This window comes from Euprymna scolopes, chromosome 10 (genome assembly GCF_053919585.1).
Source record: "Euprymna scolopes isolate OS-2025 chromosome 10, ASM5391958v1, whole genome shotgun sequence".
Lineage (NCBI taxonomy): Eukaryota > Metazoa > Mollusca > Cephalopoda > Sepiida > Sepiolidae > Euprymna > Euprymna scolopes.
This window is the reverse complement of record NC_136491.1, coordinates 4844104-4869186: the sequence shown is the minus strand read 5'-3', so window position 1 is coordinate 4869186 and position 25083 is coordinate 4844104. Positions and strand designations below refer to the sequence as shown.

The 25083-nt window shown below is 32.7% G+C and overlaps 1 protein-coding gene across 1 annotated transcript in view; it reads right to left on the bottom strand.

The window, feature by feature from the left end:
- LOC145286399 (uncharacterized) overlaps nt 1–25083 on the bottom strand; it is a 682462-nt gene that overhangs the window by 425413 nt on the left and 231966 nt on the right. Inside the window, exon 7 of the mRNA XM_080135324.1 lies at nt 18666–18852. Within this exon, the coding sequence (XP_079991450.1) occupies nt 18666–18852 (187 nt within the window). The remainder of the gene's footprint in view (nt 1–18665; nt 18853–25083) is intronic.

Below are 25083 nucleotides of genomic sequence, written 5' to 3'. Positions count from 1 at the left end.
CAGATATAGTGTACGAATCGATAACTCGATGGATCTGGTCTTTATACATCCCAGAAATCAATAAGGAACGTGAGAATATTCATATTGGCAGTCAAAGACAATTATGTTTTGTTTCTTCGACAAACGAAAAATAACCTCTAAGATAAAAAAAAAAAACGTCAGCTGCGATTATGACGTAGCAAGAATGTCCTTTTGTTTTTTGGGTTTTTTTGTGTTTTCTTTCAAACGAAACATACCTTAAAATTCAACATGTATGTTTATGGAATATTTTTCTATGTCTTTAACTAGTAAGGAGATACGACGTTATCCGGGATTGAATGTAGATAAACAACTGTTTCACACTGTCATACTTTTTATTGACATCGAAATCGGTAAATCAAATTAATAGATTACGTGTTCAAATCAGTATACCGATGGAAAGCTTCAACTGCATCTCCGTAGTGACTTAGCGGAAGATATGTTGTAGTCTACATTGCACTGTAGAGAATCTGTTGATTTTATTAAATTATCTGAAAATAATGGCTTCAGTTAATCATTAAAATTAAAAAAAAATCAAATATCATGGTAAATTATGCTTTAAATAGAAATATTTATTTCTGTCTAATAAAAGAACAAGCCACATATTTTATGAAATGATTCGGATAAGGACTTATATTAAAGTTAAATGCGCAAATGTCAAGCATCATGGCACAATTGTTCTCTATAAAGAAAAATTCCTTTCGAACGCGAAATGTCTTGTAAAAGAATTACTGTTGATTGTATAACTAGGCATTAATGCTTGTGCGGTGAATGCTCTTGTGATATTAGGTTGTATAAAAGTGTTAGCTTTGTTCAAAATCAAATTTCATTCTTTAATGGAACTTTTTTCAATGGATTTTCCATACTTATTGATAGCATTCTCATGAGAAAATTACCTAAAAATACTGCTTGAACTATCACTTAATGTATCAGGGGTTGCTTCGTGTAAAATTTCAAAATAATCGACTTAGTCTTTTCCGAGTCTATATGAAACGAACTTACCACAAACACAAATTTCATTTAATATAAAAGTAGAAGATATCCAAGGCAATATTAGCTTTCGTATTCGACTTTCATTTTGCTTGGTTTACAGATTCTATATTCGTCCTTAATAGCTTAGTTCTTTACACCGTTTTATGGTCTTAGCCATCGTTTTAATAAGTTTTAATTCATTAAAAGTTCAGTTGTAAGTATAACACATAATTTATTATTTATTTTGTCACATGTTGTGCCTGTCTGTTGTTATTATCGGTTATGCTGATAGTTCAATTATAAAATAAAATGATTATAGGCTATCAGAATCTTCTTTTCCCTGGCTACATCCGCAATATTCTGTCTGGTTTGAAAAATACTCTGGCAGTTTTTAAGATTTTTTCATCTGAAGTAATTTGAATGATTTTATTACATTTTTTGGTGAACATAGGTTCAATCTTTTACACTTAGTTAATTCAAGCTATTCAAGCAATTGAAGCAATTCCAGCTCTTCACGCTATTCAAGCTATCTAAGCAATTCAAGCTATTCAACATATTCAAGCTGTTCAAGCTATTCAAGCCATTCAAGCTATTCAAGCAATTCGTGCTATTCAAGCTGTTCAAGCAATTCAAGCTATTCAAGATATTCAAGCAATTCAAGCTATCTAAGATATACAAGCAATTCAAGCAATTCAAGCTATTCAAGCAAGTCAAGCTATTCAAGCTGTTCAAGATATTCAAGCTGTTCAAGCTATTCAAGATATTCAAGCTGTTAAAGCTGTTCAACATATTCAAGATATTCAAGCTGTTAAAGCTGTTCAAGATATTCAAGATATTCAAGCTATTCAAGCTGTTCAAGATGTTCAAGATATTCAAGATATTCAAGATATTCAAGATATTCAAGCTGTTAAAGATATTCAAGCCATTCAAGCCATTCTAGCTATTCAAGCTATTCTAGATATTAAAGCTGCTCAAGCAATTCAAGCTATTAAAGATATTCAAGCTGTTCAAGCAATTCAAGCTATTCAAACTATTCAAGCTATTCAAGCAATTCAAGCTATTCAAGTTATTCAAGATATTCAAGCTGCTACAGCAATTACAGGCTATTCAAGATATTCAAGCTGCTACAGCAATTACAGGCTATTCAAGATATTCAAGCTGTTCAAGCAATTCAAGCTATTCAAACTATTCAAGCTATTCAAGCCATTATAGCTATTCAAGTTATTCAAGATATTCAAGCTGTTCAAGCTATTCAAGCCATGCAAGATATTCAAGCAATTCAAGCTATTCAAGTTATTCAAACTATTCAAGCTGTTCAAGCTATTCAAGCTATTCAAGATATTCAAGCTATGCAAGATATTCAAGCTATTCAAGCAATTCAAGCAATTCAAGCTATTCAAGCTGCTCAAGCAATTAGAGCTATTAACACTATTCAAGCAATTCAAGCTATTCAAGCTGTTAAAGCTATTCAAGCTATTCAAGCAATTCAAGCAATTCAAGCTATTCAAACTATTAAAGCTATTCAAGCTATTCAAGCTATTCAAACTATTCAAGCAATTCAAGCTATTCAAACTATTCAAGCTGTTCAAGCTGTTCAAGCTATTCAAGCTATTCAAACTATTCAAGCAATTCAAGCTATTCAAACTATTCAAGCTGTTCAAGCTGTTCATGCTATTCAAGCTATTCAAACTATTCAAGTTATTCAAGCTATTCAAGCAATTCAAGCAATTCAAGCTATTCAAGCTATGCAAGCTATTAAAGCTATTCAAACTATGTAAGCTATTCAAGCTATTCAAGCTATTCAATCAATTAATGCTATTCAAGCTATTTAAGCTGTTACAACTATTCAAGCTATTCAAGCAATTCAAGCTAATCCAGCTATTTTAGCAGTTCAAGCTGTTCAAGCTATTCAAGCTATTTAAACTATTTAAGCAATTCAAGCTATTCCAGCAATTCAAGCTATTCAAGCTATTCAAGCTATTCAAGCAAGTCAAGCAATTCAAGCTATTGAAGCTGTTTAAGCTATTGAAGCTATTCAAAGTATTCAAGCAATTCAAGCTATCTAAGCAATTCAAGCTATTTAAGTTATTTAAGCTGTTCACGCTAATCAAGCTATTCAAACTATTCAATCAATCTAAGCTATTCAAGCAATTCAAGCTATTCAAGCTATTCTAGCAATTCAAGCTATTCTAGCAATTCAAGCTATTAAAGCTATTCAAGCTATTCCAGCAAGTCAAGCTATTCAAGCAATTCAAGCTATTCAAGATATTCAAGTTGTTCAAGCTATTTAAGCTGTTCAAGCTATTCAAGCTATTACAGCTATTCAAGCAATTCAAGCTATTCAAGCTATTAAAGCTATTCAAACAATTCAAGTATTCAAGCTGTTCAATCTATTCAAGCTATTCAAACTATTGAAGTAATTCAAGCTATTCAAGCAATTCCAGCAATTCAAGCTATTCAAGCAATTCAATGTGTTCAAGCAATTCAAGCAATTTAAGCTATTCAAGCTGGTCAAGCTATTCAAGCTATTTCAGGCTGTTTAAGTAATTCAAGCTATTCAAGCTATTCAAGCTACTCAAGTTATTCAAGTAATTCAAGCTATCAAGCTGCTCAAGCTATTCAAGATGTATATTAAATTTTCGTCGTTTCTGATAGTGAAACCTTTTTTTTCAACATTGGTAAATAAATAGTTTCATCAAACCTTAAAAGCCAATAATGGTTGATTTCCGTTATTGTTCGAACCGTACAATTACAATGAAAAACACTTTGACGTTTTTATATTCATATAATCTAACTACAGATATTGTAGGTTTGGTTATTGATTTGATTTTCGATGTTATTATTCTTGCACTCTGGCATCACAATTACAAACTATGTCAAAGAAGTAGAAAGTTCTCCTGTTTTATTTTTTGTTTGGAAAAATGCTATTATGTTAGGAATGTTGAATTACCTTCTTATTTTGTATGCATATGCCACAAAGATGTTTGGCATTGTGATTTTCCTCTCTCTCGTGTACACAACTTCTCATGGTGATGCAATTTATAAAGTTTGTATATATTCCAATGTATGACCTGAGCGACTTGTTCATATCTTAATAAGTTTCATTGATGTCAAACTAGTATATAGGGTATTCAAGTATAATATCTGCTAAGGTTTCAGTTCTTTCATTACACAATCTTCAAAATCAGTGATTTTTTTTTTCAGTTTTGTTGATGTAGCGTCTGATAGACCAAGTGCGAGTACTTTTACCAAGGCCACCATTAAAATTCTTACTGTAGATCTTTTAAGATCATCCCGGACCAACCTATTCCGTCTATCATTATCTCTAAATTTTCTATCTATAATTGTGCGGTTTCTTTCGAAATAATTTTCTCTCTTGCAAACTCTTACTTTTTTCACACAGACCATAATATATTACACTTATTCACTTAATAAAAAAGAGTTCAATTACATTGGGTAATATATTTAGTTAGCTCCCCTTCCTCTATATTTACCACATCTGCAACACTGTCTTTCTAGGTAGATACACTCGAGCTACATCATTTTCACAGATAATGCTTCACTAATTGTATGAATTTCATATGTTTTTGTGTCCAAACATTTTCATTGATCTACATTCTAGTCAAGTATTACGGTGACATATCGAATATTAGCTATTGCTTTGACATCGATGAAATATATTGTATTGCAACTGTGGACATGTGATGAAAGTGTGGCACTTAATTTTCGGTTGTACTTGTCTGTAACTGTGTTTTCCATTTTCATGTATGGATTTTATCGGAGTCCAGAATTCCCAGGTGTTGGTAGTATCTGTCGGTGTCAATATTTTTATCAGGTGTTATTGAAAGTTACAGAATTTCTGAATGTACTAGTTTACTGCTTTACATCACAAGAATAGCACATTTAATGATGCCAAAGCCTATCTGTATTTGGTTACTCAACAATCTGGTCGTATTATTGAGCGTATCAAGGTAGTTCTCGTTTTTCGAAAAAAAGTTTTGGTCGTCAATGTATAGCAGGGTGTTCTTTATAGGAAGACCTTTTCCAAGGCAATATCCTGCTTTTTTTCGCAAAAGATGTATCACCGGGGGAAAACTTGATGACAACAACTTAGGGTAAAACCTAGGAAAACATCTCTTAATGTTGTCTTTACCTACTGTCATATTTCCTGAAATGTCATTGGTTTACACAGTTGTCATGTTATTCTCTGAAGCTATTTAAATGTCAGAGGGGCTATTCCAAAATATCTAAAAAAAAAAAATTTTTCATCCACGAATCATGTAAGGTGTGAAATGCCTTCTTATAATCTACTAAATTCATGAATAGTTAGCATATGTTAATCTACAGTCTCTCCGGATAATTTCACCGATCAATAGCTGACCGTTAGCGTGATTTTTTCGAGGCGTCTTATCATCAATTAAGAAACTGTCCTGGTTTAAATGACAATAAATACTTTCAGACATTATCATAGTGAAACGTTTCCATATAACTGAAGTTGTTGGTCTAAAGTGTTTACCTCCACCCTTATTTTATTTTGCACGATAATAACAGTAGCGCAATTTGTCAGCCACTCAGAGAAGCCACCTCCTGTCAAAGAGTCATTTAGCATTGTTGCAAGAATGGATGAATAGCTGATCGGTTAGGCACAGGCACTTTACAATTTAAAATCTGTTTACCTTTGACTTCAGCATCTTATCGGAGATGACTTGTTGCTTTATTCCAAAGGACACGTCACTTTCAATATCTTTCATCAATTCTGCATCATCTTGATTTATTTTCATTTCCGAAGAAAATACACGAGATTAATCAGCATGACAATAATGTCTTCCCATTTCTAATTACTATTGCAAAATTATCTCACTGTACGTTGTAGCTGTATGAGAAATTTTTAGTTTACCAATGCTGGCAGCTTGAAATTTACTTAAATACATTTAAAGCTGTTTTATTTACCCATATAACTGTTTTTTATTGCAAGAATAATTTCCTTACTTTTTCTTATTTTTCAATTCCAAGTAAATTTGATCTAGTATTAGAAGCATTCTAATCAATTTATTTCACTGATCGAAATGTTTACTAATAAAATGGCAGAACTAGGAAGAGCTTACTCACTTTGATAATGGCAGAATTAAGTATCTGCCTATTGATAAATTGAAGGGTTGACAGATTTTCTCACTTGTTAGATTTTAGCTTTTTAACTACATGTTCTACAATACTTTTATGATTGTTTCTGTAGGGAAAGTCTTACTCTTGCAAGTTATAATATTTTTGTTTAAAGATTTAATTGTTTGAAGTTTATTTATTTCCACAGACTTATAAAAATCTTCCGCCTCAATTTCTCAGTTTAGCTTTACTAATTCCAATGGCAAATAACGATTCATCTGTTATTTTAACACATTTCATGTGTTATTTGCCCTTCAAATTTTTTCTATGAAATTAAACAGGCCTACTTTTAATTCATTTGTTTTCTATATCGCCTCTTAGAAAGAGCATTCTCTAAATAACATTTGATCACAATATTTAAGGCCTCAATCTAGTTTTTTTAGTGTTAATCTTTCGATGGTTTCCTTGGATGATTTACATGAGACATGCACTTTACGATCTAGTCCACTTACGTTGTTTTTTGTTTAATAGTTTTTAACACTCAACTTGAAATGGTGTACATAGGGTTTTCCCAACCTGGAAATATTTAACAAGATATCATCTCAGATTTACACTTAAGCTTATTACACAATTCCGACCATTAAACGTAATTAAACTTCGTCAAAATTTAACCTGGTATATTTAAAAATCTTATGCATTAACATCAGCTATTTACAACCTATAAAGTTTGTCTGAAACATAGTTTAGTAGTGATATTCTACGATCTATACGATCTGGAGTTATAAACATTATCACCGTTTGTATGATCATTTTTAGCATTTTTTAAAGTTTGGTTTTGAAACATTATTTACCCCCAATGTGTAGTCACACAAGCCATCATCAAATATTGCTTTTTAAGAACAACGTGTGGTGTTCTATGGAGATGTCAAGTACTTTCCATCTCTTTCGATAACCTTTGCAAAAGAATTTGCGCTATCGCAACAGTCGCTTACCATTGATTGCTCGTTGGCAGATACCATTGTCCTTCACCGGAATTTGGGGTGGCAATAAGCCTCCCCGAGATCCCAGTAATCTTTCACCTATTCAACAGAGGTATGGCGAGTGCTTTCCTCTCATCGGTCTTAATAATAACCCTTATCATTTTCGGTGTCGTGCCTAGAGATCCTACTATTAATGGTATTATTTTTACTTTCTTCATTTTCCAAATCACCATGAAATTTCTGGCCAGTTGCGCGTATTTGTTCAGCTTTTCACTCACCTTGATCTTTACTGTATTCTGGTAGAAAGGCGAAATCTACAATCTGGCAGGACTTTTCCTTCTTGTTAACTGTTATGACAACTGGTCTACTTGCTTGGATTGGTTTATCCGTTTGTATATCTATGCCCCAGATGTATTAGTGACTTCCAGTTTCCAGTGCTGCTCCCGATTTGTGTTTGTACCATTTGTCTGTGTGTTCAAGATGTAATTGTTTGCATACTTTTACCAATGTATTGGATTCCTCACTTGATCCTGTCTATTTTTATATTCTTCTGTGGCTTGTTTGTTGCATTCACTTAGTATGCGTTTTATTGATTCGTCTCTTTATTTTTTATTATTATTTTTATTATAATTTTATTATTATTATTATTATTATTATTATTATTATTATTAGTGATTACGTGGTCGCACATGAATAACTACAACTACTAACACACTAATAATTAATGATCTGTCTATTTTGATCATCATTTATAGTTTTACGTATTTATTGAGTACATAAAGTTACCGCTTAAAATGGCTAATATCTATGTTAAGAATTTGTCAAAGTCAATTTCTTTCTTCCTTCATGTCTTAAGATTCTAGTGTTCTTTATTTCAGTTTATTTCTCGTATCTCTCTTGCTTTTTCTACCTCTGACCCTTCACAGACATTTTCGTGATACCAACCGATGTCTCTCAATGAAGGATTAAGGAGTTATTGTTTTTTTTTTCCATTGCGTGTTTGTTTATTTGTTTGTTTGCTAGGTAATTTGGTTTTTCATTCCGCTTATTTAAAATGGAATGCGCCACGTAATTATACCGTTGCGAAGAATATCACTTCTATTAATATAGTATTATTTTCACCCCTGAACCTTGGTTAAATATCGCATAAAACATACAATAGATTGTATTTAAATATTAACTTAAATATAACTGTAAAAACATATTGTAATTGTCATCGTATAATTAAGACTGTTATTGTTTTTGTTAAAATTATCTGTTCTATGCTAGAGGTACAAATGCATTAATTACTTTGTTACATATGCTATGATTAGCGACTATAACTATTAGCATATAAACTGCTCCTGTTTTCGTCTGTAGCCATTTTGTCCTTTGTTATAGAAAATCTAGTCGGGCGTCCAGTGAAATTTTCAGGAATTTCTGCGTCGAGAATTCATTATTAACATCGCGAAATCTGAAATATTTTAGTTTGAATATTTCCATTTTAATAAAAACATTGTGCCATTTTATAATTTTTTAATAACTATCATCTCTCGATTAATGTGGGCCGATGAAGACATAATCACTAATTGCAGGACTTCTGCTCTAGCGAACAACAAAAGCGATGCATTTTTTGTAAAGCAGGGTAAAAGCGGCGATGCCAATATTGCATTCAATTATGAAAATTCATGAGATGATGTCATTCGACATGCAAATCCGTTTCAAACACGCAATATTTATCTGCTATAGTTGGAGTTGCATAAGGGATTTACAATGGACGATATTATTATTTTTTATGTTTTTTTTTGTTAATTGAAATACATTAGAGTAAAATTTGCTTTTTTATAAAATATTTCATAAAAAAACGTAATTGAATTTTATTGAAATAATCCTCAAGATATTTTAATTGTTGGGAAACATTTCGGGGTAGACAGAAAGAACCAGCGTATTCATTTAAACTTTTCTTAAATAATTTCACGATTTTATTGCTGGGTTTTATTTTTCATTTCTTTATACTTTTATTGTGATATAAAATTCGTAAATTTACATGAGCGGTTAGACTATGTAATCTATATATCTATAAACGTGACATTTTGGTGCATAAAGACAATTTTCAACCTATATACTAAACTAATTGTTAGTCTACTTTCTTGAAATTTGATACATGGGATATTAACACACGCAAAAAAAAATGTAATCGATTTTTTTCCGAACAAAAGGCTGCTTAATAGAAAAAAAATGAATAAATTGGCAGTGGGGGAGTAATCGGATTGTTATCTGTTTGTGAACTGTTTAACGAATGCGCATGCATGAATCGTTCACGTGACATATTGCTTATGTTACGAATAAATAAGTTTGAAAACACACTTTGAAGATCGAGTCAAGATATCCTTATTGTACTTGACTCATTGTATTTAAGTTTTGGTTTCGAGTTCAGCTCGGGTGTTTTTTTTTTTAATTCCACGAAATGTACTGTTAAGAAAAATACCTAATACTTTCATGAATAAGTCTCAGATTATATATTAGTTAAATATAATATTTTTCCGTAATTTATGATCGGGCACCGCCGGGCGGTCTGCTAGTATTTTACACATAGGATTTTTGAAAATAGGTTTTGCTGAATTACATTATTAGTATAATGATATATCAACTATGGTCAAAGTTTAAACATAAAATATATTTACAATTATGTAATTATCTTTAATAATCTTATACAATAAATAAAAGGAGAATTCGAAATATACAATGGAAAGCAAAAGTAATGAATACAATGTTTTTTTTCGCATTTCTCCAAAAGATTTAAAATTAATTTTTATTAAATTTACACTCAATTTTTGAACAGATATTATCTATCTAAAAAGAAAACGAACATGAAGATAGACTTATCTGACAAATATTTAATAACGAAAAATCAAATTACTCATATGCAAAAGTAGTTGACACATTTACTGATATTTAGTTGCATATCATCTGCTCTGCCTTAATACCGCCAAACGCTTTCCATAACTGCATTCTTGTTGCTTGTAGATTCAGCCATTATTCTTCGTAACTTTCTTTAATTCTTTGATATTTTTTAGGATTACTTGCATGCAGCCTGAACTTCAAACTTCCCCACAGGTTTTCGATAGGATTTTGTCAGGTGAATAGCTAGTCTATGGAGAACACTAATTACATTATCCTTAAAAGATTTCATAGATATTTTAGCCGTGTGCTTGCGATGATGGTCTTGTTGTAAGGTAGGTATCGACGAAATCCTAAATGTGTGCCACTCTTGAACATTTTCGTTTCTATCGTTTCCATTTCTCCAACTTTATTTACAGAAAAGCAGCCCCAAATCACCACACTTTCACCTCCAAATTTTACAGTTTGAATAGTATTTGATGGTTTAAATTCTATGTTCTTTTTTCCTTCGTACACGGGTGTACATGTTTTCCCCCAGATCTCAATTATTGTTTCATCTGACCAAATAAATTTGCCCCAGAAGTCATCCGATTAACGATATTTATAAACAAATTTCAATCGATATTTCACATGTCTAGATCTCAACAAGTGAGTCTGTTTCGGGGATATAAAATACAGACTTGTACAATTCAATGAGCTCTTGACTGTATCCTTGTTTACTTCTATGACATCGTCCTGCAGAGAATTCGCCCAGCAGCTCCCTTGCAAATATGGGAAGTGGCTCTTGTAAAGATGAATGATTACATAGGGATTGAAACATCTTATGACGAGACAAAATGACGCCGCCATTTTTTAAGAGATTTCCACAAATGATTTGGTGTAATCTTCCAAATACGGTTAGATGTCATATCAGTTCCAAAAGCTTGTTTGAGTAATATGCTTCTTTATGAGAAAAGCCAATCATATACAAATGAAGCCTTGTGGGGATCATATCATTGATTCTGAAAAGATAGAATCTTGGTTTTTCGATTTGATAAAAATAACCAGCCACATTTTGCCCCATTGCACCACGTGCTCAATCTCAAAGAAGAGGAACTCAGAGGGTCGTTGCTGCCCTTTAAAGTGTTTTAACAGATACACATGTCTTCTGTGTATATATCGATGAACGTACTTATAATGTGATTTGTGTGATTATTGATGAAGATAAAGAAGGGAATTGAGCACGGGATAGCTCCTTGAATCAGGCTAGATTTTTTTTTGCTTTGAGTCTCGGATTTCTGCCTATTAACGACACTTGTATAAACCTATCAAAAAAGGGAATCGATGGTTGCGATGACATATTTATATATTCCATAGCTGGAAACCTTATGAAGTAGAACTTTATGTATAATCCTACAAAATGTTTTTGATATGTTAAGGGGTATTGCCGTAGAAAAGAAAAACCTGTCGATAGTTTTACTGAAATATGAAATAAAATATGTACATTAGTTGTAGATCTCAAGCCGGAAATCATATGTCATATCACTGAATAGGGTTTTTTTTTCAGAGATAGTTTACAATTTCGGTACATTACATAGATTCAGGCAACTTACTTATGTAACACAAACGACTAATTAGTTTGTACTGGAATGTATAAACTGATTCCCAGTATATATAATACTAGACCAACAGTTTATATTTCGCTGGTGTCAAATGTGTTCAAAGTTTATTTAATTTCTAAATAAACAATTGTTGTCGTTTCTCGATTTATACACTTTTTTATAAAACATTTCGTTTATTTGTAAATACAACCTAATTTGTTTCGAATGACAGTTTGACATTTACAATAGCGTGCGTTACAGGGATGGTGGCGGTGGTGTTAGTGAAGAAGTGTTTCTTGCTAGAAACCTGTGGTGCTGCTCCCTGGACGCTAATCTGTATCTGTCTGCATTTCTTTTTATTTGACCAGGAAACGTCAACATTAGTGTTTAAAACCAGGGATTTTAAATCCTAGAACTCGCCCCTCTTTTATGTCATATTCCGGGCCTTGCACCAAGACTTGTGATGAACTTTCTCATTTGATTTCACTTGACGGGATCGAGATTATCCATCAAGACTCGTTTTCAAAGTGACTTTAAAGCATTTGCTCTTTAGAAATCGATTTACCAACTTAAAAAAATTGATAATAGTAAGGGCCAGGAATTCTTCAGTATTATGAATAGAATATTGTATGAATCAGTTACCCTGCTGGCATCAAACTTTTTGCTGAGCGTGGAAACATCTTGAGCAGATATATAGCTGAGATTATTTGCGGTCTTGGGAGAACTTTCGCAAGGGTTATGTCTGACGCAAATTTCCAGAAAAACAGTTTAGATTGGTCAGGTTTTGAGGAACACCTTTTGCTTGCTAATGATAGGGGAAATAGAGGACGCACATCTATTAAATAGTCTGTTTGTCATTCGCCAAAGTTTCTTTGAACTTAACCTCTCCTCGCCTACTCTTGACTTGATGGACTGAGCATACAATTCTCTCGCGTATTTTAAAACTTATTTGAATGAATGCCGGGAGTTTAAATCTAGATAATATTTCAAAGCACTTATCACGTTTAAAGCAATTAAGTAAGAGTTTCTATGTCTATAGCAGGTTAATCGGTTTCTGTTGACATTCCTTGAAGATGATGTATTTGCCTATGCAGATAGTAAACCAATCAATTAAGCTGGATACGATAGAAGACACATTCTTTTTAAACATAGAGCGTATGATTAGTTCTGATGTGATCGCTCGTAAACCGTCTTAGTCAGTCACCGTGTTAATACACTGCTCAATAGAAAGAGATTCGTTAGGTCTTGTTTCCTTATTTGAATTTGCATTTTCTTTGAATATCACGTTGTATTCTGACGATGGGTTCATTGATTGTACGTGTTGACATGTTCTGAAATATTTCGAACGATTAATGTAAAACCTTTTTTGGATTGGCCATCGTTTTGTTATTATAGTCCAGTTAATGAATGGACGCTTTCCAGGGGTTACGAATTATGCTGCATGAACTACATAGACATCCGAGTGCCCAACCTTTGTAATACGATTTGAGTTGATATAAAACATTCTATTATTTTCTAGGTTATTCAATAAATAGTAGACTAAAGTGGACTATAAATGTTGTTGCTTTACTAATGTAGAGTAAATGGCATCACCGAGTTATTTTCAAATCACAAGAAATCATTGTTTGGCAAAATGTCCCGTCACATACCATTATATTTGTTAGATTATTTAAGTCAAGCGAAACTGAGCTGATTCAGTTCGAAATGCGTAAACATCAATGAATACCAAGACATGAACATGCCCTTGCATGAATTGCAAACCCTTAACGTCGTAATCTCATTTGACAGGAGTATACATACATAGACATGACAGAAAAGAAAAGACACTAAGAAAAATATTTTTACTAATATTAATATATCCTTATTTTATTTACAAATAAAATAGTGCTGAAATAACTTTATCGCATTAAAACTGCATTTAACTACACAAAAGCTTACCATGAACCAAAGGGGCATCAGACTAATCGAAATTACAGCGAATCGTGGGTCAACATGAAGCTGGTCTTAGTCAACGCAATATGGTTGGAAATTGTAGAATTCACAAGTAAAGACAAAGAGTGCAGAAAACCTCATCCAGGTTTACATGGACATCTTCGATGAATCTTACGTCTCGTGAAAATGAATGTTAAAGAGGATTATCAGTACAACACATTTATCATTGCAATACAAAGTTTGTGTCAGTCTTAGAACAGCTGCCAGATATCTTCAAAAGCTGGGCTACTTTGGTAGAGTTGTGAGAATGGAAATCTCTTTGTTCTTCAAATATAAAGAATAAAAAAGAGTAGGCGTGTGAAGTTGACAAACATAATTTTCGTTGTTGAGTCACGGTTTTCATTATTTCCCTACAGTAGAAAATGAAATGTGTGTAGAGGATCCCTCAGCAATAGTCCCACGTAAAAATCTGCAGTCAATGCTGAAAGTGAGGGTTTCTCGTTTATGCTATTGGGTGGAATTTGAAGTGATTGTCGCTCAGACCTGATGGAGTTCGAAGAAAACATCAATCCTGCTAAATATGTTGCGGTATTACATGGAGGACTTCATACCAATAAAACAAGTTAACTCCCTGTTTATGGAATATGAAGCTCCTTGTCACTCTGTTAGAGCGACACGGCATTGGTTGAGCCAAAATGTGATTAATAGATTTCCATAGCAAAGTCAGTCCCCGGATATGAACGCAATTGAAAACTTTAGGCCACATAAGCCCGGAACTTTGCAAAAAGAAAAAGAAATCATCTTCTAAGCCTGGGCTTTTAGTAATCATTCGTCAGACATGACCATACATACTTTAAGATAAGATTCGTCATCTGGTCAAAGCCATCTCTAGAAGTTTAACATTAAAGGGACAAGGGATGTCAACCAAATATTAGTTATTAAATTTGTTGCCATTTATTTTGATTTTATTCTAGAAAGTGTATGTTTATTGAAATACATTGTTTTCATAGGTGTTTAGTCTCTGAGCTCCTCTCCTCTGAGGTTGAACACGTGGTGCAATGTGGGGGAAAATGATACTGGTTATTTATAAGCAACGTTGAACCTAGTCAGTACAAAATGGGTGACCATTTGGGACTTCTATGTGGTGTATGTACTCTCCGATTATCTCGGCATTGCTTCCAGTCGTCCTGGACTTCTCCTTGCCGCTGGGCTCAAACAGTGCCGATTCAGGAGAAGTGTGATTGATGATTGCGCAAACCTTTCCTCACAATTCCACGCGCAGTATCCCCTACAGGGAGTTTCCTTTGTCTTTCGAGACTGAACGGAGGCATCGAGGATTCTTTTTTGTCACGCCTGTGTATATGCTACTGGGGACCGCTTGCGAAAGTTATTCCCTTAAAACTTCCTCATTCGTGGAAAGTCAATTCAACTCGTCTGGGATAAATGCCGCTGATGGTGGCAAATTGTTTGAGTAACTTATTCTCAAGACGAAACAAATATCGCAGTGAGCCATGATGAGATAACGGGCACGTGTTTCATCCAACAAACCTGGACTTGACTTAACGATTTAAATATCTTGTCCATGAATCTTACGCGATTAGCATGCTCATATTTTTAATTTGACAAGTAACGAGAAACAAGCTGAATCCTGAATATAATTTAAATAATGTTTTTATTCAAGATTATCTGACAGTTATTAAACAAAGTTTCAAGTCTGGTGTTATTTATTAATGAAATAATTAATCCGCTAAACCGGTAATTGGAGACGTGTAACTGCCTGCAACATCGATTACTGCACTTGTCAGCTGCTTCTCGAACCCTGGGGTCATTCCCGTCAGAAATCGGATCTTACAAACAAATAAGCCTTAAGAACATCATAAACTCGATTATTGATATTAAAGAAAATAGCGTGATGTTAATTAAATTCGTGAGATAATTTGTTCCTGTAAAAACACAATTGTTTTCTTTCGTTTGTATTTATTGTCGTTTAATTCATATCAGACTTTCTTTGATATTTGTTATTTCCTTTTCGACATATCTTGTTTTAATCTATTATCATATTGCCAATTGAAAATTAATAGGAACATATAATATGCAAATGGGATTGTAAATAATTAAATATATAAATGTAAATGGTAGGTTGCTTGAACCTTTACTGGTAAAGGAATATATGGAAGTTTTAAAAATGCTAACTCTTTCGCCATCTTGTTTTCTTTTTGAAAATGATGAGGTGATTTCGCCAGAAATTAATCAAAGTTCCATACTACGAACGGACTTTATATACACCGGACATAACAGGTTGCGAATAATTATGTAATGAGACGTGGAGTGATAAATAAATAAATAATTATACATTTCTCTACTCGAACATACCGGTCTATTTGTTTGTTTTTATTTTCTTTCCGCGTTGCTTTTGGCTTTTTAAAATCTTCCATATATATATATATATATATATATATATATATATATATATATATATATATATATATATATATATATATATATATATATTAAGGCGGATGAACCATTTTGGGGGGCCAACGGCTCCTAGCACCGTGTGTGTTTGTGTGTATGTATGTGTGTGGTGGGGTGAAGAGGGCTCTTATAAGCCATTGTGAAGGCAACCTTTGATTTTAAAAAAAGACATACAACGGGAGACCAGTGCCCGCATTTAGCTGGTCTGTAGTTTAAATAGTGCTGGCTATCTTGCTCTTGCTTGTTGCTGGATCTCAACATTTTTAACCGAGAGAGGGAGATTTAGCTGTCGTACAAAGCTAAGACTCTGTAAAATCATCTGTCTATAGATACTACCTCAGACATTTGTCTATAAAAATGGTCCTGTGGAGATGGAAAAGTTGTGACGTGTGGAGGCTTGAAATGCTGGACACATGTAATAATTGATCTCAATGACCGCCTTCAGTGTCATGCCTGCTTGAGCGTGTGAATTCGCCGATAGGACTAAAAAAAAATCATTTTTGGACTCACGTCCGTGGAAGTGGCACTCGTCTCAATAGATATTGCAATCAATCACACACACACACACACACACACACGCACACACACACCCATATATATATATATATATATTTATATATACACACACATATATATATATATAAATATATATACATATATATATGGAATTAAGCTATACAGAATCTCACCACGGGTTTCATCCGATCTGACAATTATGGGGGAAAGAAAACAATGGTTTGTCAAATAAATATTGTTTTTCTACTTTTAAAATCCCTATTCATTGGATATTTCTCAGATAAATCTTTGTCAAAGAAACTGATTTGGACGCCCAAAACTGGTTGTTAAATTGCTACCAGTCGACTATTGCTACAGTAAAACACCCGGATACGCCATTCAACATAAGTAAAAAAATATATAGTACAGTATAGAATATACATGTATATAATTAAATTATAAAACATTATAAGTAACACAGTAAGGAGGGGCAAATATCGTAAACCGGGGTCGGAGTGCAGCGTATTCCACATTGTAACTTTTAAAAAACGTATCCTGGGGGCATTGTATGCTTGGGTTCTACTGTATTTCTTTTTAGAGATGCACAATTTTGACCATGGCAGTCAGCTGAAATTTTATGTTGCAGACTGTATGTTTTGTGTCTTTCTCAAATGCGCAACACATGTAACATTGGATGCTGTTATAATAAAAAAAACTGTGTTAAGAAAATACTGAGACTAGTAAATTAATTAGGGTTTACCAAATATTTTACAAGCAACCGAATTATCCTGACACATTGATTTCTTTCGAACAGCCATCCTTATAGAACACGACTGTTATACCGATGTACAGCTAATAATCAAAATTGTTTTTATGTTATGCTATGTGCCAACACATCTAAGTTCAATTTGTAATTTTTGATGCACGGTACAGCCTACGGAGCGTAGACAAGTTGCCTTTTTGTTGATGACTTTTATAACAGTTTTAAGAAGAAATATAGCATCTAAGCGTGACTGGAGGTTTGGATTATTCTTTTGCGAGGTTGTTCTATAAATTTTTGCGGCGAGTACTGGTCTTGTGGGTGTAGCAAAGTCATGGTTAAGCAACTTATTTATTCAACGGTCACATATCGAACCATATATTTAACACTGTAGATATCTCACACTTACATGCTACAATAGATACGTTTCACACATACAACTACGCAGACAACTTAATTAATTGATTCATCTCTGGGAATATTAAGACGAAATGTCAAAATATGAAATATATATATATACAGCAGATAGCAATCTCCCAGCACTTGTATTCTTCCTTTCTTAATAACTTACTTTTCTTTGTATATGGGGTGTCAGTACGTGTCGGTCTGTTACGTATGTATTTAATAGTCATTCTATGTAGATGTGGCTGTTTAGACATATTCAAGGCAATAACGAACGGGACAATAAACGGACAGTCTTTAACAATGACGAGTAAAACCCTTGTCTGCTTGACACCCAACAGGTCACATACCTTATTTATTGGCTCCTTCTTCTCTGACGGTAGCCACTGAAATGAAGGCATTTTCTTCCAAATAGAACATCCAACATGCCAAGTTATTATTTTCAGATTTTTATTTCTAAATTTTTTACGTTTTGGAGTTAGCAGCTGGTCTTCATTAGTTGATTTGTAGGTCCTTCACTTGAACCAAAGAGACACCCCCGATCCGCTAACTAACCAAGTGTCTAGCTAACTGCACTCTTCTTTCGACTTCCCGTTGCAGATTAACTCCTAATTCTGATTTATCTTTGCTTACGTATTTCTTACGTCAGCCAGATTAGGCAATCTTGTTTGTCACGTAAGCCACATCGTTGTTTACTAAACTAAATTCCAAACAATATTTATTTATGTTTTACTTTATTCATAACATTTTCCTCGAGCCTCGAGTGTTATATTTAGCATAACTAACTTAACTAAATAACTAATTTCTAAGCAATTAACTAACAATCTTTTCTTTAAAAATGTTTTTATTAATATCTTTTTAAACTACATAATTTAACAATTACTCATTATAACCGTTCTGACTCTTGGCACTGCCCACCCCAACATAACACAGACACTAAGCTGTGATAATAGCCAAAGTGCATCAGCACAACATCATCTACCTGAAACAATGCAATCAAATTATACTAAATAGTTTAGCTTATAACATATTACAGACTGGTAAAGAATACTCAAATGCGATTTTACTTACTTTTATTGTTGAATCATATGAGCCACTAATTACGATATTCTGCGTAAAAAACTGTACACACCAAACGCCTCGCAAATGACCGTAAAATGTCTGCTGCATACTTCCTGTTCGGATGCACCATATCCGCACCGTTTTGTCAGAACTTCCACTAGCCACGTGATCAGTGCTAAGTGCCAACGTTAATACCCTGAAATTACAAAGAAAAACAAACGAAATTCAGTGAGATGTCATGACGTTTTAGGGAAATGCCCCAGACATCGCATTATTCTACTTGATGCCAGGAGTTAAAAACTAGCACTTCAAGATCAAAACATATCAGACAATAGAAGTTATATGAATAGATTCTGGTCTAGAAAATAAAAGTGCTTTCCACTTTTGATAGAATCATCGCTTATGAGATGTGAAGAGTTAGAACAAAATAAAAGTAGCGGGGGAAAGCAGGTTTATTTCCAAAAAATTAAAACCGTATATAACTTAAATATTAAATTTCTTACTGCTGTGGTGTGTCTGGTTTAGGCTGGAACGCTTACGACAACGAGATGTAACGTGGCCGGTGGTGGTAGAATTGTTGTCAGCACACGACCTCAAAGTAACCCGTAGGTCGACGCTCTCTCCCTATAGGAATCGGTAGATTGTGTTTCCCTTCAGAGCGGAGATCAAGGCACTCAATAAAGCTCTTAACAACACATTGATGAAGAGCATCTTCAACAAGCCAGAGGAATTAGCAACAATCTATTAATTCTCCAACATCTCAAACAAGGGCGAGCATCAAATCACCTGACTCCTCTCCGAACTTGAAGCTCTAAGGTGCTAAGTAAACGTCAATTGTAATCTAACCTATTGCCGTACGATAGATACCGAAATAATTATTATTTGCTATAAATCAGGATCAAATAGACTATATTATAAAGCTGCCATGAAACAAACGATCAGAGGCGGCAATCGTCTCACGATAGAATCAAATGCATCTACGGTGACAGTGACAGAAAGCTAAACCTTTTGGCACATACAGAGTTGAGCAGAAAGAAGACAGTTACACTGAGCCGTCTACAAGTCATCAGGAATATAAGTACTGGCTTGCCAAAAACAACCTCGCGGTTGTCACAATCGTTAAAAATAGCAACGTGGAGTACGAGATGGCGGTACATATCATTTACGATTTTTCCCATATTCACTGTCGTCCAGCTGAACCACCACCTCCGTAACCCGCTCGATAGACACCGACTTCGCCCTGGCGATCTGGCAGAAGTGGGCATGATATCAGATTTTTCTGATGTATCCAAACAAATTACAAACAGGAAATCCCAACCCGACATATCGTCTAACAACAATTAAAAGTAAGAATAAAATGCAAATTTTACGAACACAAAAACCACAAAAAACAAACAACGGTATAAGAAAAGTAAAAAAAAACCCAAAAAACAAAACAATATAGACTATTGCGTGATTAATAGGTCCTAATCGCATTATATTAATCTGTATTTAGACAATAAAGCGTAAAATGTCGTGGTCTATTTCTATCGTGTATGGCTGTAACTATGGGGCGTCACATATACACAAAAAATAATCTAATGAAATGCCCAGTTCACGGATTCATTGTCATAAATATTTATTAAAGGTTTAAAATTAATTTTCCAAATACATTTTCATGATTTGCAAAGTCTACTTGGTTGTCAATCCTTTTTTATAAGGAATTGACAAACCAAACTGAAATATAAAACGATAATTGCTATACTTTCAGTTAAAGAATATAAAGTTTCCAATTGAAATGTGCCGCCTATAAAATCAGCTGATGTACATATACAAGTTATATATATTCATATATAATTTCTATACATATAAAGTTTAATTATTTGTTGAACTGACGTTGATTTTAAACACATATTATTATGCAGTAAAAAAACTACGTGCATATGTAATAGTAAAACATTCATTCTATAAGCACTTAATATAATATTGTTTTAAATAATATTGCCATTCGTGGCATGACATTGTTTCAGTTGCATTCATCGAAATGGGAAAATATTAAAAACATTTTGAATTGAAAGCCACGTTTCACTTAAGAAGAATTTCCGAGTAGTGGCTAATCTGTACAAGTTATGCAGATTAAATCGAGTTTTTAGTAGGAAGCTTATCTGTATGTCATGGACTTTAAAATTTTACAAACAAAGAGAAATATCTTTCTCATGCGGCCATAAAAATTGTGCTGTAATTCTAAAATATCCAACATTTTATGGAGCGATTCCGGTGTTTAACGGTTCCTAGAACATGGCTCGGTTTGGTTAATAAGATCGTATCGTCGGTGTCTATGAGTAGATCATTCGAATTTTGCTTAATTATACTCTCAAGTTATATAAATATATTGCAGCAAACATAATAATAATAAACCCATGTTACTCACCCCGTGAACTAGAATACAAATGCAATAATTTATAATTAAAATTTAAATTGCTAAAAATGTAAACATATAAATACATTTTATTGACGGTCACGCACGCGCACAGATCTGTTGCAAATGTATCAATTATTAGAAATCAATAGCTAAACATTTTTTTTTCTAATGAATATTTTGTTATTTTAAATGTGTTAAGGGAATAGAGTGGATAATTCGGGCGGAAGGGCACTTCAAAGTAATCTATTTACAAAAGATATTATCGTAATGATGAATTGTGTAGATTAATCACCTATGGTGATAATAAAATATGTTATCTGATCTAATATATGTGCACCGGCTGGCTGTTAAAATGTACAAAATGTACAAAATAAAAATAATTATGCCATCTTACTTCATACGTTCCATAGAATATATATTCCAACATTCATAATGATCAATTCATTTCCTCGAAAGATTATAGTGTACTTAAAACAATTCAAAAAAATACACAAACGATGTATACTTAAATTTTTTCACTTTAAATTCTAAACACTTATCTCATTAAATATAATTTACATAAATAAAACTGTGGGCAAAAAGGTAATTAATAAAACTGTATTTTCTGAATAATTTTTCAAATTAGTTATCTTTTTTTTCGCTCCAGACATGGCATAAGGCCACTTGATGTAAGGAGTTAAAATACTACTTAAACATAGTTCTTGCCAACAATAATTGTAAGAACAAAGTATCATCCAGAAAATTACAATTCTTCTCTCTTGAATAGAAACATTTGTTATCTAATATGAAGAATACGGAACAACAAAGTGAAGTAGACGTTAAAAGCATGTGAGGAAATAGATTATATTTCTAAATACGTTGAACTTCTATCAATACCAGTGCAGTAAAATAAATAACGTATATATAAATATATATAGATGCCGAATATTTCTATCTATTTATCTATCTATCTATCTATCTATCTATCTATCTAACCATATATATATATATATATATATATATATATATATATATATATATATATATAGTAAGTTATAAAATGTATATGGCGATTAAGCTACACTGAATATTCCGCGTTTCATCCACTCTAGGATTCTTCAGGCTTATGCGCCTTTCATAACTTACTAACAAGCTATACCTACGTATTGAGCACTTTTGAAGTAAATACTTAAAGTTTACGCATAAATCTATACTTTCGTATATTAATTTTATATGAGTAAATTAAGTATATATATATATATATATATATATATATATATATATATATATATATATATACAGAGAGAGAGAGAGAGAGAGAGAGAGAGAGAGAGAGAGAATTTAGTCATGGGGTGATTCAAATATGTTTCCCGATTCCGAAAAATTACCGATTCCCATTCCGATTCTTTATAATTCTTTATAATTCTATAACAACTATTTAACAGTAAAATCGTTATATTGTCGCGATTAACGTAAAAAATTATTTAAAAAAAACACACACACACATAAACAGTGCATGTATTTTCTCAAACGTAAAAAAAAACGCTTGTACGATAGGGGGATTTATAGATTTTAAGTTTACTGGAATTTTACATCAAAAAGATTTTATCATTGTATCATTATTACCGAAAATCGACGTTTTTTTTAATAAAAAACTAAATCAAGCAACAAATCCTAATCGAAAGAAATCGTTTTTAGCATCGAAATGTACGCACGATTTTTTCCGATTCTAATATTCGAGAAATTTCCGATTTTGGATTCCCGATTTCTTATATATTTTTAAAAGAGGGGGAGGGAAACTGACATTCGGAATACGGACCGTACTAAAATAATAGCGTTATTATGCAGAAAGCCTTATTAATATGCGGGGCATATATTTTTAATTATTCTGTACATTCATCTAACAATTTAAAATTGAAAAATGACACACATGATACGGACTGTGCTGGTATTATTTAGAAAATCATTCTTAATATGGAGAAAGGAAGGTATCTTTCACCTAAAAATTTCATAAAGAAAAAAAACTGATATACAGATTAAGAATCGTGCGGAAATATTAACGTTATTTACAATATCAATCCTAATATGGGGTGGTTTTTAAAACTATTTTGTACTTTCACCTAACAATTTATTAAATAAGAAACTGACATACAGCGTACGGACTGTGCTGAAATTAAAGTCATTATTTAGAAAACAATTTTTATATGGCGATGATGTGGTTTAAAATTATCCAAAATGATTGTCGGAATTAGTAAGATATCAAGGAATTATTAAAAATGATGAAATGTGAGGTAATTGATTGGTGTTTTTTAATTGCCTTAATCAAAATAGACAATATATCACAGTTATTATTTTCGTAAGAGAGGGCTATAATGTGGGTTAAAATTAGGAAAAATGATTGTCGAAATTAGTAATATATCCAAGAATATGAAAAATGATGAAATGTGAATTAATTCATTTGATGTGTTTGTAATGAAATAATCGGCCCAGACAATATATAAAAGTAACTATTTTCGTAAGAGACTGCCCAAATTTGGGTTACAATTGTGAAAAATAATTGTCAAATTAGTACCATATCCAGGAATTATGAAAAATGATGAAATGTGAATTAATCGATTGGTGTGTTTGTAATGTAATAAGTATCCCAGCCAATATATTCCAGTTATTATTTTCGTTAGGAGGGGGGCAATAATATGGGTTAATATTATGAAACGTGATTTTCGAAATTAGTAATATATATAAGAATTATGAAAAATGATGAAATATGAGTTAATTGATTCATGTTTTTTTTTATGATATAATAAACCCAGACAATATCAAAGTTATTCTTTCCGTAAGGGAAAGGGGCGATAATGTGGGTTAAAATTATGACAAATGATGGATGAAATTAGTAACATATCTAAGAATTATGAAAAATGATGAAATTTGAGTTTGTAATAAAATAATCATTGCAGACAATATATCAGTCATTATTCTCACAAGAATGGGCGATAATGTAGGTTAAAATTATGAAAAATGATTGTCGAAATTAGTAACATATTTAAGAATTATGACAAATGATGAAATATGAGTTAAACTATTGGTCTGGTTTAATGAAATTATCGGCCCAGACAATTTATCAGTTTTTGTAGGTGGTTTATGATATTTTTCTGAATTTTCAATGTTAACTTCGGGAATGACGTCACAGTTGTAGAAATACGCATTATTAGGCTGCTTTTAACGTGCTCTGGAGTTCTCTAGTAATTAACAAACCTTCACATTTAGGATGGGGGTGGAAGGAGTAATGCTCATTTTGTAGTCACTATGCAATCTCCCACAATGTCATATTTCAAAAATATGGAATAACTATGGAATCATATTCAGGAAATGACATCGTTTCTCCTACTAATGTGTTGTTGGTGGTTGTGGTAGCAAGCGGGAAAAACTACTTAATACTGAAAATTGTGGTAAAGTAAAAGTGTCCTAATAATCATTCGTCTCAATGCATTTATGTAATTATTTGGAAAACCTGCTGAGTTATGGTCAGGAAATGATATCATTTCACTTAAATTCTGGTGTTAGTACAAGGGAGAAAAAGAACGCAGTAATGTCGAATTTTGTAGTGAAACAAGGTTTGCCTAACTACTAAGGTTTTCAACATATTTGTTTATTTGTTTGTAAAGCCTGCTGAGTAATCTCCAAAAACAAATTCTTGTCGGTAGTGGTGAAAAAATGAAACAGAGTAATGTGGAATTTGATAATTTAGCAAGGGTTGTCTAATCACTTAACTACGTCAATGTATTTATGCATTGATTTTAACATCCTGCTGAGACATCTCCCAAAAATGACATAGTGCCGATAGTGAGAAAATAAAGAAACCCAGTAATGTTGAAATTTATGGTGAAGCAAGGGTTGCGAACTCATAAACCAACACAATGTATATATGTATTAATTTGGAAATCCTAATAATCCATCTTCTAAAAATGATTTCAATTTTCTTAAAATTATGGTAGCCTTGATGGGAAAAGAAATTATTTTATATATGTTGTACAATTTAATATATGTCTA